Here is a 17,275-nt window from a genome sequence, read left to right as displayed (position 1 = left end):
AGAGTTTAGTGTTGAACACACCCCTGGCTCTGCTCACCTGTCCCTAAACTGTTCTGTCCCTCTGCTCCCGTGCTGTTGGAGAGGTAGTCGCAATGCAAATGGTGGATTTCCATTACTCAAATCAACCAAACGGCTACCATCACAAAACAATTGCTTCCTTGTTTTGTCATCTTAAAATATACATTTGATTTTGTAATAATACATAATGTCTTTACAAATGTAATGTCTAAAACCAATCCAATGAAAGGATGGATTTGTAATTAGTCTTGCTTTAAAATAATTGGCAAATAGAAATAAATACAATAATGTAAAATATATGTAATAAAGATACTATGAATTATTTAACTATTAAATTAATAATAGTATTATTGCTAATAACATCATATATGCCTTAGCTCTACAACATGATCAAATCATAACAATATTATTTGTGGATAGTAATGTTTGATAGGGGTTTGTCAAAACAAGGTGATGTCATCCTCTTCACCAAACAAATATTAGGTCGATTTGAAGATCACACAAGCAAAAAATAGAGTATAATTTGCCCTATTTCAATGTAAAATATTTAAACAATGATATTGTCATCGAGTTTCACATCTATGGAAGAGCAGTACTGCAGTCAATATCTGTCTACACAATGTTCCTTGTCTGACAACAAAGGAACAGGTGCATTGTAGAATAACAAAACATGTAAAACGTACCTATTTTGTAGATTAAAGTAGACGCCGCCCTGTAAAGCAAATAATAGGGGCATTATAGAACAATATCGTGAATATAAAAAATGTTTTGAACATTTCACAGTTGTTTAAAATGTTCCTACTTACAGCAGCGTCCTTTAATCTGTTGTTTTCAGGTAACTGCCACAATTATCAATTCAACAGCCACGCCTATGGCAGTTACACCAGGAAGATCCTTGAGGTGTGTTTCTCTCAACAACCACTAGAGGGCAACACGAGGCGAAAAATGTCCTTGCATGCAAAAAATTGGACCATGTGCATTTAGCCCAACCCTGAGGTGAAACGAGCGAGGAATATTTGACAGTTCGACGCGTCGTCGGTTGCCTGGTTATTCACCCGGAAGAGCACGGTATTCATCCTCCAGCTGACTGGGATGGATCAATAAATCATGATAAGAGATAACTAGCATCCACCCTTTTAGCAGATTAACGTTACATGGGTGAAGTCAATAAATTGAGGATTTCTCCTTTATAATTTGCATTAAATTCCCCTTGAAGGCGATTGAACCAGACATCACGATTGGATGAAAATCATTCTGCTTTGCAGGTGTCTCAGGCAGGGTGGATCCAGCTAGCTGGGACTGATGACAGGTTGTCTGACAAGAAGATTAGAAGATCGATTTCCAGGTAGCTAGCTAAAACTGTTATTTGGTGTGGAAGGATACATAGATACTTAGCTAGCTGACATAACGCGATTGTGTCCAATGCTTTACAGTACACCAAAATGCTACCAAAAGACAGTTGTGAATATAGCACATTAATTCAGTGTTTTTGCGAGATAGCTAACAGCAGTGGCTCATCATGGGCAAAACAATAGACTATTAACGTTAGTTATACCTATGTTTATTACACGTGCTAAGCTCATCTTTGCATGTGTGTTTGTGCTTGCATTGGTGTGTGTGTGTGTGTGTGTGTGTGTGAGAGAGAGAGAGAGAGAGAGAGAGAGGAGGAACCATGGCTAATAAGGTGAAATGGGTGACCGACATTGAGAAATCCGTACTCATCAACAACTTTGAGAAGAGAGGATGGACTCAGGTCACAGAGAGCGAGGACTGGAACTTCTACTGGTAGGCTGTCATTGGAGCTATGGAGCTTTCTCTGAGTGACAATACACAGTGGGTGCTTATGAATGCCAGTGTAGCACATACAGAGATCAGGGTCGTGTTCAGTGGGCACTGATCAGGAGAGAAGAATGCTTTGAAACAGTCATTACTACTTGGTCTTGTCCAATAAAAACGCTCATCTTTTTAAAAAAAATTATTTTATTTGTGCCTACTGAACACAGCCCAGGACAACATAAAAAACAGTACAAATAAATACATAAAGATATTGGTTCAGTGGTAAATTAGACAAATTGCAATGATGTGTAACTGTAAATAACAGATAATGTCGTTCAGAAAAACAGAAATTCCTGATTAATCACAAAAATCCAATCCCTGACTGACTACCCCCGCGAATCTCCATCAGCCTTGGGGAAACCCTGTTTATGATCCGTCTATGCCTCCCTATAGGATGAGCGTCCAGACCATCCGGAACGTGTTCAGTGTGGACACGGGTTACCGTCTCTRGGACGAGCAGATGGTCAACCACTTCCCCAACCACTACGAGCTGACCAGGAAGGACCTGATGATCAAGAACATCAAYCGCTACCGTAAAGATATGGAGAAGGAGGGAAGCCCGCTGGCCGAGAAAGACGAAAACGGGAAATACCTTTATTTAGGTGTTAGTTATGAGCTTTCCCGTACACGCACACTGCTTACTTACAGTATATGTAAATAAATGTGGATGTAAGATACATTTAAATTTCAATTGCACCTGCTACAAGGGGCTCTGARTAGAAGTGTCCCTTTTTCGGMMTCTTGGGCTATAACAGCTAAACTCACTCATTATTTTGTGCTGTTAAACAAATGTCATCAATACTGTCCTTTCATATTTCTCTGCGTTTTTATACTCCCTAACTCCCTCTCTGGTTGTGTCCCAGACTTTGTGCCGGTGACGTTCATGCTTCCAGCGGATTATAATCTGTTTGTGGAGGAATTCCGGAAGAGTCCCTCCAGCACGTGGATAATGAAGCCGTGTGGGAAGGCTCAGGGAAAAGGCATTTTCCTCATCAACAAACTTTCCCAGATCAAGAAGTGGTCCCGAGACAGCCGTACCTCCACGTGAGTGCTGACACACACCCACAACCACACCCACACATACATACAGCTGAAGTCGGAAGTTTACATACACCTTAGCCAAATACATTTAAACTCAGGTTTTCAAAACTCCTGACATTTAATCCTTGTAAAAATGCCCTATCTTAGGTCAGTTAGGATCACCACTTTATTTTAAMAATGTGAAATGTCAGAATAATAGTAGAGAGAATTATTTATTTCAGATTTTATTTATTTCATCACATTCCCAGTGGGTCAGAAGTTTACATACACTCAATTAGTATTTTGTAGCATTGCCTTTAAACTGTTTTACTTGTGTCAAATGTTTCGGCTAGCCTTCCACAAGCTTCCCAAATTAAGTTGGGTGAATTTTGGCCCATTCCTCCTGACAGAGCTGGTGTAACTGAGTCAGGTTTGTCGGCCTCCCTGCTCGCACACGCTTTTTCAGTTCTGCCCACAAATTTTCTATGGGATTGAGGTCAGGGCTTTGTGATGGCCACTCCAATACCTTGGCTTTGTTGTCCTTAAGCCATTTTGGAAGTATGCTTGGGGTCATTGTGCATTTGGAAGACTCATTTGCGACCAAGCTTTAACTTCCTGACTGATGTCTTGAGATGTTGCCTCAATATATCCACATACTTTTCCATCCTCATGATGCCATCTATTTTGTGAAGTGCACCAGTCCCTCCTGCAGCAAAGCACCCCCACAACATGATGCTGCCACCCCCGTGCTTCACGGTTGGGATGGTGTTCTTCGGCTTGCAATCCTTCCCTTTTTCCTCCAAATATAACGATGGTCATTATGGCCAAACAGTTCTATTTTTGTTTCATCAGACCAGAGGACATTTCTCCATGTGCAGTTGCAAACCGTAGTCTGGCTTTTTTGTGGTGGTTTTGGAGCAAAAGCTTCTTCCATGCTGAGCGAATTTTCAGGTTATGTCGATATAGGACTTGTTTTACTGTGGATATAGATACTTTTGTACCTGTTTCCTCCAGCATCTTCACAAGGTACTTTGCTGTTGTTCTGGGATTGATTTGCACTTTTCTCACCTAAGTACGTTCATCTCTAGGAGACAGAATGCGTCTCCTTCCTGAGCGGTATGACGGCTGCGTGGTCCCATGGTGTTTATACTTGTCACGACTTCCTCCGAAGTCGGTCCCTCTCCTTGTTCGGGCGACGTTCGGAGGTCAACGTCACCGGTTTTCTAGCCATCGCCGATCCACCTTTAATTTTCCATTTGTTTTGTCTTGTCTTCCCACACACCTGGTTTCAAMCCCATCAATTACATGTTGTGTATTTAACCCTCTGTTCCCCACATGTCATTGTCCGGTATTGTTTTTTGTAAGTGCTTGTGCACGTTATGTCTGGGGTTTTGTCCCATTATGATTATTGTATTTTGTTCACAGTGATTTTTATCATGAAACTGCGCCGTTGGAACACAGTCTTTGCTCTCCTGCGCCTGACTTCTCTACCGCCAGTACGCACGCCGTACAATATTTATGTACTATTGTTTGTACAGATTAATGTGGTACCTTCAGGCGTTTTTATATTGCTCCCAAGGATGAACCAGACTTGTGGAGGTCTACAATTTTTTTTCTGAGGTCTTGGCTGGTTTCTTTTGATTTTCCCATGATGTCAAGCAAAGAGGCACTGAGTTTGAAGGAAGGCCTTGAAATACATCCACAGATACACCTCCAATTGACTCAAATTATGGCAATTCGCCTATCAGAAGCTTCTAATCAATAACATAATTTTCTGGAATTTTCCAAGCTGTTTAAAAGCAGAGTCAACTTAGTGTATGTAAACTTTGACCAACTGGAATTGTGATACAGTGAATTATAAGTGAAATAATCTGTCTTAAACAATTGTTGGAATAATTACATGTCATGCACAAAGTAATTCCTAACGACTTGCCAAAACTATAGTTTGTTAACAAGAAATTTGTGGAGTGGTTGAAAAACGAGTTTTAATGACTCCAACCTAAGTGTATGTAAACTTCCGACTTCACTGTATATACACACACACCACACAACAACACACACACACACACAACACACACACACACACACACAACACACACACAACACACCACACACACACACAACACACACACACACACACACACACACCTATACTAACTACTGATAAACATGTCCTGTGTGTAACTGCCAACGGTGAGTGTTTGCTTGCATTTGCATAGTCATACAGGTAGTATTACCCCACTACTCTTGAATCTGCTGTTCTCAACASCYTTGTCCYTAGATGAGTTGTCCATAGATAAATGACTGATGCTCTGTWTCCTTTGTTTTTGCWAGGTTTGTAGCGGRCTCAAGTGGCAAGGAGGCCTATGTCATCTCTCTGTACATCGACAACCCACTGCTGATCGGAGGCAAGAAGTTTGACCTGCGTCTCTATGTGTTGGTTACCACCTATCGACCTCTCAAGTGTTACATGTAGGTTTATGATTAACCTAAAYRCTACAYCCRGGTTTCATTTCCCTCAAGTCCTACCGCTCTGAAATGACTGGATAGGTGATAGGTAATAYATAGATAATAACTTAATTGTCCCTATACTAACAGAAACATAGACAGTNATAATAACTTAATTGTCCCTATACTAACAGAAACATAGACAGTCTGTTACATGTAATGCAAATACATCATTATAAACAGTGCAGTATGCATATACTTTTTCATAATTCTGTAATTATGAAAAAGGTGTACCTGTGGATGTATTTCAACGCCTACCTTCAAACTCAGTGCCTCTTTGCTTGACATCATGGGAAAATCAAAAGAAACCAGCCAAGACCTCAGAAAAAAAGTCTGGTTCATCCTTGGAAGCAATATAAAAACGCCTGAAGGTACCACGTTCATCTGTACACACAATAGTACGCAAGAATGAACACCATGGGACCACGAAGCCGTCATACCGCTCAGGAAGGAGACGCGTTCTGTCTCCTAGAGATGAACGTACTTAGGTGCGAAAGTGCAAATCAATCCCAGAACAACAGCAAAGGACCTTGTGAAGATGCTGGAGGAAACAGGTACAAAAGTATCTATATCCACAGTAAAACAAGTCCTATATCGACATAACCTGAAAGGCCGCTCAGCAAGGAAGAAGCTACTGCTCCAAAACCACCACAAAAAAGCCAGACTACGGTTTGCAACTGCACATGGAGAAATGTCCTCTGGTCTGATGAAACAAAAATAGAACTGTTTGGCCATAATGACCATCGTTATGTTTGGAGGAAAAATGGGAGGATTGCAAGCCGAAGAACACCATCCCAATCGTGAAGCACGGGGGTGGCAGCATCATGTTGTGGGGTGCTTTGCTGCAGGAGGGACTGGTGCACTTCACAAAATAGATGGCATCATGAGGAGGGAAAGTATGTGGATATATTGAAGCAACATCTCAAAACATCAGTCAGGAAGTTAAAGCTTGGTCGCAAATGAGTCTTCCAAATTCTGTATAACATTAATAAAGGATATTGCTAGGATAAATGATAACTTCAGCATTTGATCAGATCAGTATTTGACAATTTGGTCCATTTGGACCTTTGTGTTGCTTCCAGGTATAAACTGGGTTTCTGCCGGTTTTGCACAGTGAAGTACACCCCCAGCACTAGTGAACTGGACAACATGTTTGTGCATCTGACCAATGTGGCCATTCAGAGACATGGGGTAAGTGTGTGTGTGTGTGTTGTCAAGACAGATAACATATACACAACACACTAAGTGGGCCTAAAGCAGGCAGAAATGGCTCCTACATAAATATATGAGTTTCTATGTGTATATATTTCTACATGTGTACAATACATCTATACACGTTGCAGGATGACTATAACCATGTCCACGGTGGGAAGTGGACGGTCAGCAACCTGCGTCTGTACCTGGAGAGCACCAGGGGGAAGGAGGTGACCAGCCGACTGTTTGACCAGATCCACTGGATCATGGTGCAGTCCCTAAAGGCNAACCTGCGTCTGTACCTGGAGAGCACCAGGGGGAAGGAGGTGACCAGCCGACTGTTTGACCAGATCCACTGGATCATGGTGCAGTCCCTAAAGGCTGTCGCTGTGAGTGGTCACACACACATACTGAAACAAAAACATGTTCCCCATTTTATCRCTGCTGTGTTGCAGCTGCTCTTCCCTTTTTCACTCCTGTCCCACACACTCAACACACTAACTTCCTTTTTCCCTCTAAACACTCCCTCTCCCTCTCCCTCTCTCTCTCTCTTCACAGCCCGTCATGAACAATGATAAACATTGCTTTGAGTGTTATGGATATGACATCATCATCGATGACAAGCTGAAGCCATGGCTTATTGAGGTGAGGCGCCCACCCACACACACACTGTAATTACATGACATAGGCAAAAATTATGTCTCTCTTATTGTGAACATACTATAGTTTTACTCACTAATTCTAGTTCCTGCTAAGATGAGCTTGTGTCAAAATGTTTTCTTTGTTCTGCATTGTTTGTGAAGTGAAACCAGTGCTGCGTTCCTTTCTCTGGCAAGTTTAATATCCTTAGGGTTGACTTTTCTCTCTGTGTGTGGGTGTTTGTATATGTGTGTGTGTTTGTGTGTGTGTGTGTGTGTGTGGGTGTTTGTATATGTGTGTGTGTTTGAAGTGTGTTTGACTTAAACCTGCTCAAGGCAATGTACAGAAAACAAACAGTACTCTGGTTCACCAGCAGTTATGTATGTTTTTAGGATTTAGGAATGGCACAATGAAACAATTGTCTGTTGTTATGAGCGTTGGACTAGTAACCGAAAGGTTGCAAGTTCAAGTCCCCAAGCTGACAAGGTAAAAATCTGTCGTTCTGCCCCTGAACAGGCAGTTAACCCACTGTTCCTAGGCCGTCATTGAAAATAAGAATTTGTTCTTAACTGACTTGCCTAGTTAAATAAAGGTGTGTGTGTGTGTGTGTGTGTGTGTGTGTGTGTGTCTTTCTGCGATTGGTCTCTCTTTTTCTCTCTCTTAGTTGTCCATGTGGGTGTCTGTGTGCCAGTATATTTACAACCCACACCCACCGTTTCTGCTAATACATTGTCCGTGTGGTACATTTCCTGCCTGATAAGCAGCTCCCAGTTCCTATGGGGACCGATAGGAAATGAAAACAGTGAAATAGTGAGGTCATTCCTGCCTGTTACTAGTCTCCAGTACTTTGTACTCTACTCATACTCAGGACAGAACTTTCCATGCTGGCCCGTGTGTACATAATGACTAATGCTTATCCTGACCTGTGCTCTCTTGCGTGTGTGTGTGTGTGTGTGTGTGTGCTGTCTCTTATACACATCTAGATGTGTATAAGAGACAGGTGTGTGTGTGTGTGTGTGTGTGTGCGTGCGTGCGTGCGTGCGTGCGTGCGTGCGTGCGTGCGTGTGTCTATTCCGCGTTTGTCCTCCAGGTTAACGCTTCTCCGTCGCTTACCTCCAGCACAGCTAACGACCGGATCCTGAAGTACAATCTGATCAATGACATTCTCAACATCGTCACACCCAACGGGGACATTCCCGACTGCCGCTGGAACCGCAGCCCACCCCGAGAGGCCCTGGGCAACTACCAAGTCCTGTGAGTGACAGCCCCCTCCTATCACAGCGCTTGAGGGAGAAAACAGGCCTGTGGCGTGTTCAGCAGGACGCAGCGTTTCAGAATATTTAGATAGAATTATGCTATGCTTCTCTGACATGTAGAATATGGAATCAAGTCGGATCTAATCATGGCATTTATATCTGCAACATTTGACAACGTTTGACTACGGAACGTGGCCCAGGGTAAAAAAACAACACTATTTGTAAAAAAAAAAAAAATACTGGAGTGCCAGATGGGCAGGGTTTGCCGTTTTGGAACTATTGGTCCATCAAGCCAGGATTAACGGTTAGAGAAAATACCTATAACCGTGAACTGATTCAGGATCAGATGAACTGAAACAAGCCATCTACGATTCACCGCATAGCAGCTTCTAGTCATTGTTGCACACAGCCTTTTACCTCAGAGGTACATTTTTGTTGTGACGTTATCACTATATTGTCTTTATACTTCCTATATCCGGCATCCTTACTTATTTTATGAGTTGGATAACACTTTGGGAGGGATCTTAGACCATTCCTACATACAGAATCCACAGGAGGTTGGTGGCACTATAATTGGGGAGAACGGGCTCTTGATAATGGCTGGAGCAGAATGAGTGAAGTGGTATCAAAACCATCAAACACATGGTTTCCATTTATTCTGTTCCAGGCGTTATTATGAGCCGTCCTCCCCTCAGCAGCCTCCACTGACAGAATCCTTCCAGATCCTTGATATACTTCGTCTGCGCTTATAGACTGCCCTCTTCAATTACATTTACATTTACATTTAAGTCATTTAGCAGACGCTCTTATCCAGAGCGACTTACAAATTGGTGCATTCACCTTATGAATATCCAGTGGAACAACCACTTTACAATAGTGCATCTAACTCTTTTAAGGGGGGGGGGGGGGGGGGGGTTAGAAGGATTACTTTATCCTATCCTAGGTATTCCTTAAAGAGGTGGGGTTTCAGGTGTCTCCGGAAGGTGGTGATTGACTCCGCTGACCTGGCGTCGTGAGGGAGTTTGTTCCACCATTGGGGTGCCAGAGCAGCGAACAGTTTTTGACTGGGCTGAGCGGGAACTGTACTTCCTCAGAGGTGGGAGGCGAGCAGGCCAGAGGTGGATGAACGCAGTGCCTTGTTTGGGTGTAGGGCCTGATCAGAGCCTGAAGGTACGGAGGTGCCGTTCCCTCACAGCTCCGTAGGCAAGCACCTGGTCTTGTAGGCGATGCGAGCTTCAACTGGAAGCCAGTGGGAGAGCGAGGAGCGGGGTGACGTGAGGAGAACTTGGGAAAGTTGAACACCAGACGGGCTGCGGCGTTCTGGATGAGTTGTAGGGGTTTAATGGCACAGGCAGGGAGCCCACGCACACAGCGAGTTGCAGTAATCCAGACGGGAGATGACAAGTGCCTGGATTAGGACCTGCGCCGCTTCCTGCGTGAGGCAGGGTCGTACTCTGCGAATGTTGTAGAGCATGAACCTACAGGAAGGGTCACCGCCTTGATGTTAGTTGAGAACGACAGGGTGTTGTCCAGGATCACGCCAAGGTTCTTAGCACTCTGGGAGGAGGACACAATGGAGTTGTCAACCGTGATGGCGAGATCATGGAACGGGCAGTCCTTCCCGGGAGGAAGAGCAGCTCCGTCTTGCCGAGGTTCAGCTTGAGGGTGTGATCCGTCATCCACACTGATATGTCTGCCAGACATGCAGAGATGCGATTCACCACCTGGTTATCAGAGGGGGAAAGGAGAAGATTAATTGTGTGTCGTCTGCATAGCAATGATAGGAGAGACCATGTGAGGATATGACAGAGCCAAGTGACTTGGTGTATAGCGAGAATAGGAGAGGCTAGAACAGAGCCCTGGGGGACACCAGTGGGAGAGCACGTGGTGCGGAGACAGATTCTCGCCACGCCACCTGGTAGGAGCGACCTGTCAGGTGGACGCAATCCAAGCGTGGGCCGCGCCGGAGATGCCCAACTCGAGAAGGGTGGGAGGGGATCTGATGGTTCACAGTATCAAAGGCAGCCGATAGGTCTAGAAGATGAGAGCAGAGAGAGAGAGTTAGCTTTAGCAGTGCGGAGCGCCTCCGTGACACAGAGAAGAGCAGTCTCAGTTGAATGACTAGTCTTGAAACCTGACTGATTTGGATCAAGAAGGTCATTCTGAGAGAGATAGCAGGAGAGCTGGCCAAGGACGGCACGTTCAAGAGTTTTGGAGAGAAAAGAAAGAAGGGATACTGGTCTGTAGTTATTGACATCGGAGGGATCGAGTGTAGGTTTTTTCAGAAGGGGTGCAACTCTCGCTCTCTTGAAGACGGAAGGGACGTAGCCAGCGGTCAAAGGATGAGTTGATGAGCGAGGTGAGGTAAGGGAGAAGGTCCGGAAATGGTCTGGAGAAGAGAGGAGGGGATAGGGTCAGCGGCAGGTTGTTGGGCGGCCGGCCGTCACAAGACGCGAGATTTCATCTGGAGAGAGAGGGAGAAAGAGGTCAAAGCACAGGGTAGGGCAGTGTGAGCAGAACCAGCGGTGTCGTTTGACTTAGCAAACGAGGATCGGATGTCGTCGACCTTCTTTTCAAAATGGTTGACGAAGTCAATCCGCAGAGAGGAGGAGGGGGGAGGAGGGGGGGAGGAATTCAGGAGGGAGAGAAGGTGGCAAAGAGCTTCCTAGGGTTAGAGGCAGATGCTTGGAATTAGAGTGGTAGAAATTGGCTTTAGCAGCAGAGACAGAAGAGGAAGAATGTAGAGAGGAGGGAGTGAAAGGATGCCAGGTCCGCAGGGAGGCGAGTTTTCCTCCATTTCCGCTCGGCTGCCCGGAGCCCTGTTCTGTGAGCTCGCAATGAGTCGTCGAGCCACGGAGCAGGAGGGGAGGACCGAGCCGGCCTGGAGGATAGGGGACATAGAGAGTCAAAGGATGCAGAAAGGAGGAGAGGAGGGTTGAGGAGGCAGAATCAGGAGAAAGGTTGGAGAAGGTTTGAGCAGAGGGAAGAGTGATAGGATGGAAGAGGAGAGAGTAGCGGGGAGAAGAGAGCGAAGGTTGGGACGGCGCGATACCATCCGAGTAGGGGCAGTGTGGGAAGTGTTGGATGAGAGCGGAGGGAAAAGGATACAAGGTAGTGGTCGGAGACTTGGAGGGGAGTTGCAATGAGAGTAGTGGAAGAACAGCATCTAGTAAAGATGAGGTCAAGGCTATTGCCTGCCTTGTGAGTAGGGGGGAAGGTGAGAGGGTGAGGTCAAAGAGGAGAGGAGTGGAAAGAAGGAGGCAGAGAGGAATGAGTCAAAGGTGACGTGGGGAGGTTAAAGTCACCCAAGAACTGTGAGAGGTGAGCCATCCTCAGGAAAGGAACTTATCAGGGCGTCAAGCTCATTGATGAACTCTCCAAGGGAACCTGGAGGGGAATAATTGATAAGGATGTTAAGCTTGAAAGGGCTGGTAACTGTGACAGCATGGAATTCAAAGGAGGCGATAGCCAGATGGGTCAGGGGAGAAAGAGAAAATGTCCACTTGGGAGAGATGAAGGATCCAGTGCCACCACCCCGCTGACCAGAAGCTCTCGGGGTGTGCGAGAACACGTGGGCAGACGAGGAGAGAGCAGTAGGAGTAGCAGTGTTATCAMTGGTAATCCATGTTTCCGTCAGTGCCAAGAAGTCGAGGGACTGGAGGGAAGCATAGGCTGAGATGAACTCTGCCTTGTTGGCCGCAGATCGGCAGTTCCAGAGGCTGCCTGAGACCTGGAACTCCACGTGGGTCGTGCGCGCTGGMACCACCAGGTTAGAGTAGCAGCGGCCACGCGGTGTGAAGCGTTTGTATGGTCAATTCAAACCACAGCTTTTCAATAGGTTTCTACTTTTGATTTTGGAGCCAATTAACCATTTCTTTGTGGATTTTAAAGTGTGCTTGGGGTTATTGTATTGCTGGAAGTTCCACATGCGGCCAAGTTTCAGCTTCCTGGCAGAGGCAACCAGGTTTTTGTCAATAATATCCTGATACTAGGTAAAGTTCATGATGCCGTTGACTTTAACAAGGACCCCATGACCAGTGGAAGCAAAATAGCCCCGTAAGATACACCACCAAACTTTACAGTAGGTACTGGGTTCTTTTCTGCTCATGCATTCTCATTTCGATGCCAAACCCACCACTGGTATGCGTGGCCAAAGATCTCTATTTTTGCTCATCTTTATCAAGGGTGTCAATAATTTCGTACCCCACTGTAGCTCTTTCCAGTACTCTGTCTTACACATACACTCTTAGAAAAAAAGGTGATATCTAGGACCTAAAACTGTTCTTCGGCTATCCACATAGGAGAACCCTTTGAAGAACCCTTGGAACACAAAAGAGTTCTACCTGGAACCAAAAAAGGTTCTACCTGGAATCAAAAAGGGTTCTCCTATGGGGGCAGCCAAAGAACCCTTTTGGAAGCCTTTTTTCTAAGAGTACTCCCTCTCTCTATTCTCTGTCTCTCTCTGTCTCTTCCCCTCCCTTCCTGCCTTTGTCTCTCTCTCTCACCACTCTCTCCCACCCTGCCTCTCTCTGTCTTCCCCTCCGTCCCTGCCTCTCTCTCTCTCCCTGCCTCCCTCCCTCTATCTCTCCCTTCCTCAGGTATGACGAGGAGCAGGCGCTGAGCGAGAATGCAGAACGTGACCTACGGAGTCGCTCAGGCCAGTCGCTGGGGTCTAAGGGAACGGCGAAGGTGGGCACCGGGCCTCGCCCAGCTGCCGCCACCTGGAAGTGAGGTGGTAATGTCCAACGCCTCACTGTGCCTCACTGTCCCTTCACTGACCTCTCGTTGCGCTTCCTGTGTCATTCATGGGGGAAAGGGGGTCGGGGGCAAGGGACAACCCAGACAGAGGGATGGAAGGATGACAGGGAGGGAGGGAGAGGACCCAGTAAGCTCTGAGGACCCTGACATGTATCACAAGCAAGGGCACTTGTGTGTGTCAGTAAAGAAAGGGTCACACACACTCACGTTTAGCAGAAGCTCTGTATAATACACTAAATAATAGCATTTATCAACCTTTTATATAGCAATGGGAAAGGGACATTCTCAGATGACTGTTAGAGGATTTCATCAATGCATTGAATAATGTTTACATATATTGTTGTGGAATTGTCTGACTTTAATGTTTTTGATGTTTTCAAGCAGAATATTTGCTAGGTTAAGACACATTGACGTGTGTAATTATTCTGTTCATGTCTGAAAACCGACAGGTCACCACTTTATTTTGAAATGCATGACCCGAAAAGCATTTGCTATTTGTTGACTGTATAAAACATAGTGTAATGGACAATGCTAACATCAAACAAAAGTAAGACTGGAAAGTGAGCTTTGAAGCGTTTGCTTTTCAAGCCACTGGAGTAGGCTATAAAGTGTATAAGACTACAGTATGCATAGGACAGTCAATGTATTGGAATTACTTTTACAAAACTGAGAGACTTGTTCAATGTTTGGTTATACAACTTTACTTTTGAGTTGTTACTCATAAGTTCACCGTTGGGATAAAGAAATGCTTTCACAGTTAAATATCTGGATATAAAGTGATGAGGTCAGCTCTTCAAACGTTGAAATACCTTTCATTTTGTGTTGTGGATGACATTGCCATGCCAACATATATTTTCCTGTGGTGTGACCTTGGAGGGGTGACCTCGAAACCAGGGTTGCGTCCCAAAGGGCACCCTATTACCTATGGGCCCTGGTTAAAAGTAGTGCACTATATAGGGAATAGGGTGCCATTTGAGACACTGACCAGCACACCCTTGGTCTGCTTGTGTGTTTAAGATAATCCCATTCTGGTTACAGTGTGTGGTCACCTCGAGCGGTTGGCATACAAGAAACTAAAGCTGAAGTGGCTACTGAGCTATAACAGACTGAACCATTCTGATTGTGTGAAAGTGAAAGAAAAAAAAATGTCACCTTTATTTAAATAGGCCATGGTGGCGAAGCAATTACAAAATAGCAATTAAACACTGGAATGGTAGGATGTACAGAGGATGAATGTGCAAGTAGAGATACTGGGGTGCAAAGGAGCTAAATAAATAAATACAGGATGGGGATGAGGTTGATTGGATGGGCTAATTACAGATGAGCTATGTACAGGTGCAGTGATATGTGAGCTGCTCTGACAGCTGGTGCTTAAAGCTAGTGAGGGAGGTAAGAGTCTCCAGCTTCAGAGATTTTTGCAGTTCGTTCCAGTCATTGGCAGCAGAGAACTGGAAGGAGAAGCGGCCAAAGGAGGAATTGGCTTTGGGGGTGACCAGTGAGATATACCTGCTGGAGCGCGTGCTACGGGTGGGTGCTGCTATGGTGACCAGTGAGCTGAGATAAGGCGGGGCTTTACCTAGCAGAGACTTGTAGATGACCTGGAGCCAATGGGTTTGGCGACGAGTATGAAGCGATAGCCAGCCAACGCAGAGTAATACAGGTCACAGTGGTGGGTAATATATGGGCTTTGGTGACAAAACGGATGGCACTGTGATAAACTGCATCAATTTGTTGAGTAGAGTGTTGGAGGCTATTTTATAGATGAAATCGCCGAAGTCGAGGATCGGTAGGATGGTCAGTTTTACGAGGGTATGTTTGGCAGCATGGTGAAGGATGCTTTGTTGCGAAATAGGAAGCTGATTCTGATGTGTAATTTTGGATTGTAGATGCTTAATGTGAGTCTGGAAGGGAGTTTACAGTCTAGCCAGACACCTAGTATTTGTAGTTGTCCACATATTCTAAGTCAGAACCGTCCAGAGTAGTGATGCTGGACGGGCGGGCAGTGATCGGTTTAGAGCATGCACTTAGTTTTACTTGCATTTAAGAGCAGTTGGAGGCACGGAAGGAGTGTTGTATGGCATTGAAGCTCGTCTGGAGGTTAGTTAACACAGTGTCAAAGAAGGGCCAGAAGTATACAGAATGGTGTCGTTGCTGCTAGAGGTGGATCAGAGAATCACCAGCAGCGAGAGCGACATCATTGATGTATACAGAGAAGAGAGTCGGCCCAAGAATTGAACCCTGTGGCACCCCATATCGACTGCAAGGAGTCATACAAACAGGCCCTCCGATTTGACACACTGAACTCTATCAGAGAAGTAGTTGGTGAACCAGGCAAGGCAAACATTTGAGAAACCAAGGCTGTTGAGTCTGCCAATAAGCATGTGGTGATTGACAGAGTCGAAAGCCTTTGCCAGGTCAATGAATACAGCTGTACAGTAATGTATCTTATCGATGGCGGTTATGATATCGTTTAGGACCTTGAGCGTGGCTGTGGTGCACCCATGACCAGCTCTGAAACCAGATTGCATAGCGGAGAAGGTACGGTGGGATACGAAGTGGTCGGTAATCTGTTTGTTGACTTGGCTTCCGAAGACCTTAGAAAGGCAGGGTAGGATAGATATAGGTCTGCAGCAATTTGGGTCTAGAGTGTCTCCCCCTTTGAAGAGGGGGATGACCGCGGCAATTTCCAATCTTTGGGAATCTCAGACGATACGAAAGAGAGGTTGAACAGGCTAGTAATAGGGGTTGCAACAATTTCAGCAGATCATTTTAAAAAGAGAGGGTCCAGATTGTCTAGCCCGGCTGATTTGTAGGGGTCCAGTTCTTTAAGAACATCAGCTATCTGGATTTGGGTGAAGGAGAAATGGGGAAGGCTTGGGCGAGTTGCCGTGGGGAGTGCAGGGCTGTTGACCGGGGTAGGGGTAGCCAGGTGGAAAGCATGGCCAGCCGTTGAAAAATGCTTATTGAAATTCTCAATTATAGTGGATTTATCGGTGGTGACAGTGTTTCCTAGCCTCAGTGCAGTGGGCAGCTGGGAGAAGGTGCTCTTATTCTCCATGGACTTTATAGTGTCCCAGAACTTTTTTGAGTTTGTGCTACAGGATGTAAATTTCTGCTTGAAAAAGCTAGCCGTAGCTTTCCTAACTGCCTGTGTATATTTGTTCCTGACTTCCCTGAAAAGTTGCATATCACGGGGGCTATTCGGGTGCTCGTGTTTACGGATTTGGGGTTGTACCTGGTGGGTTCATTGATAATTTGTGAGAGATTGAGGGCATCAAGCTTAGATTGTAGGATGGCCGGGGTGTTAAGCATGTCCCAGTTTAGGTCACCTAGCAGCACTAGCTCTGAAGATAGATGGGAGGCAATCAGTTCACATATGGTGTCCAGGGCACAGCCGGGGGCAGAGGGTGGTCTATAGTAAGCGGCAACGGTGAGAGACTTGTTTCTGGAAAGGTGGATTTTTAAATGTAGAAGCTCGAATTGTTTGGGTACAGACCTGGATAGTTAGACAGCAGTAGATTGCAACACCGTCCCCTTTGGCAGTTCTATCTTGTTGGAAAATGTTATAGTTAGGGATGGAAATTTCAGGGGTTTTGGTGGTCTTCCTGAGCCAGGATTCAGACACGGCTAGGACATCCGGGTTGGCAGAGTGTGCTAAGGCAGTGATTAAAACAAACTTGAGGAGGCTTCTAATGTTAACATGCATGAAACCAAGGCTTTTACGGTTACAGAAGTCAGCAAATGATAGCGCTTGGTGAATGGGAGTGGAGCTAGGCACTGCAGGGCCTGTATTAACTTCCAAATTACCAGAGGAGGAGTAGGATAAGGGTACGGCTAAAGGCTAAAATAACTGGTTGTCTAGTACGTTCAGAACAGAGAGTAAAAGGAGCAGATTTCTGGGCACGGTAGAATAGATTCAAGGCATAATGTACAGACAAAGATATGGTAGGATTTGGATACAGTGAGGGTAAACCTGTGCCTAGAGTGACGATGAAAGAGATATTGTCAATAGAAATATCATTTAAACCAGGTGATGTCACCGCATG

General features: G+C 45.3%; 1 protein-coding gene across 1 annotated transcript; it reads left to right on the top strand.

The window, feature by feature from the left end:
* Nucleotides 1-1,065: 1,065 nt before the first annotated feature.
* Nucleotides 1,066-14,903, top strand: ttll1 (tubulin tyrosine ligase-like family, member 1). The gene is made up of 11 exons (XM_024013000.3): nucleotides 1,066-1,363; nucleotides 1,677-1,803; nucleotides 2,248-2,456; nucleotides 2,718-2,898; nucleotides 5,209-5,346; nucleotides 6,465-6,573; nucleotides 6,726-6,806; nucleotides 6,903-6,965; nucleotides 7,135-7,221; nucleotides 8,306-8,469; nucleotides 13,070-14,903. The coding sequence occupies exons 1-11, from the start codon at nucleotides 1,321-1,323 to the stop codon at nucleotides 13,200-13,202; spliced, it is 1,335 nt and encodes a 444-aa protein (XP_023868768.1). The 5' UTR covers nucleotides 1,066-1,320; the 3' UTR covers nucleotides 13,203-14,903.
* The last annotated feature ends 2,372 nt before the right edge of the window (nucleotides 14,904-17,275 follow it).

Source organism: Salvelinus sp. IW2-2015, linkage group LG3, assembly GCF_002910315.2.
Source record: "Salvelinus sp. IW2-2015 linkage group LG3, ASM291031v2, whole genome shotgun sequence".
In the NCBI taxonomy this organism is placed as follows: domain Eukaryota; kingdom Metazoa; phylum Chordata; class Actinopteri; order Salmoniformes; family Salmonidae; genus Salvelinus; species Salvelinus sp. IW2-2015.
This window is presented reverse-complemented; position numbering and strand designations above follow the sequence as displayed.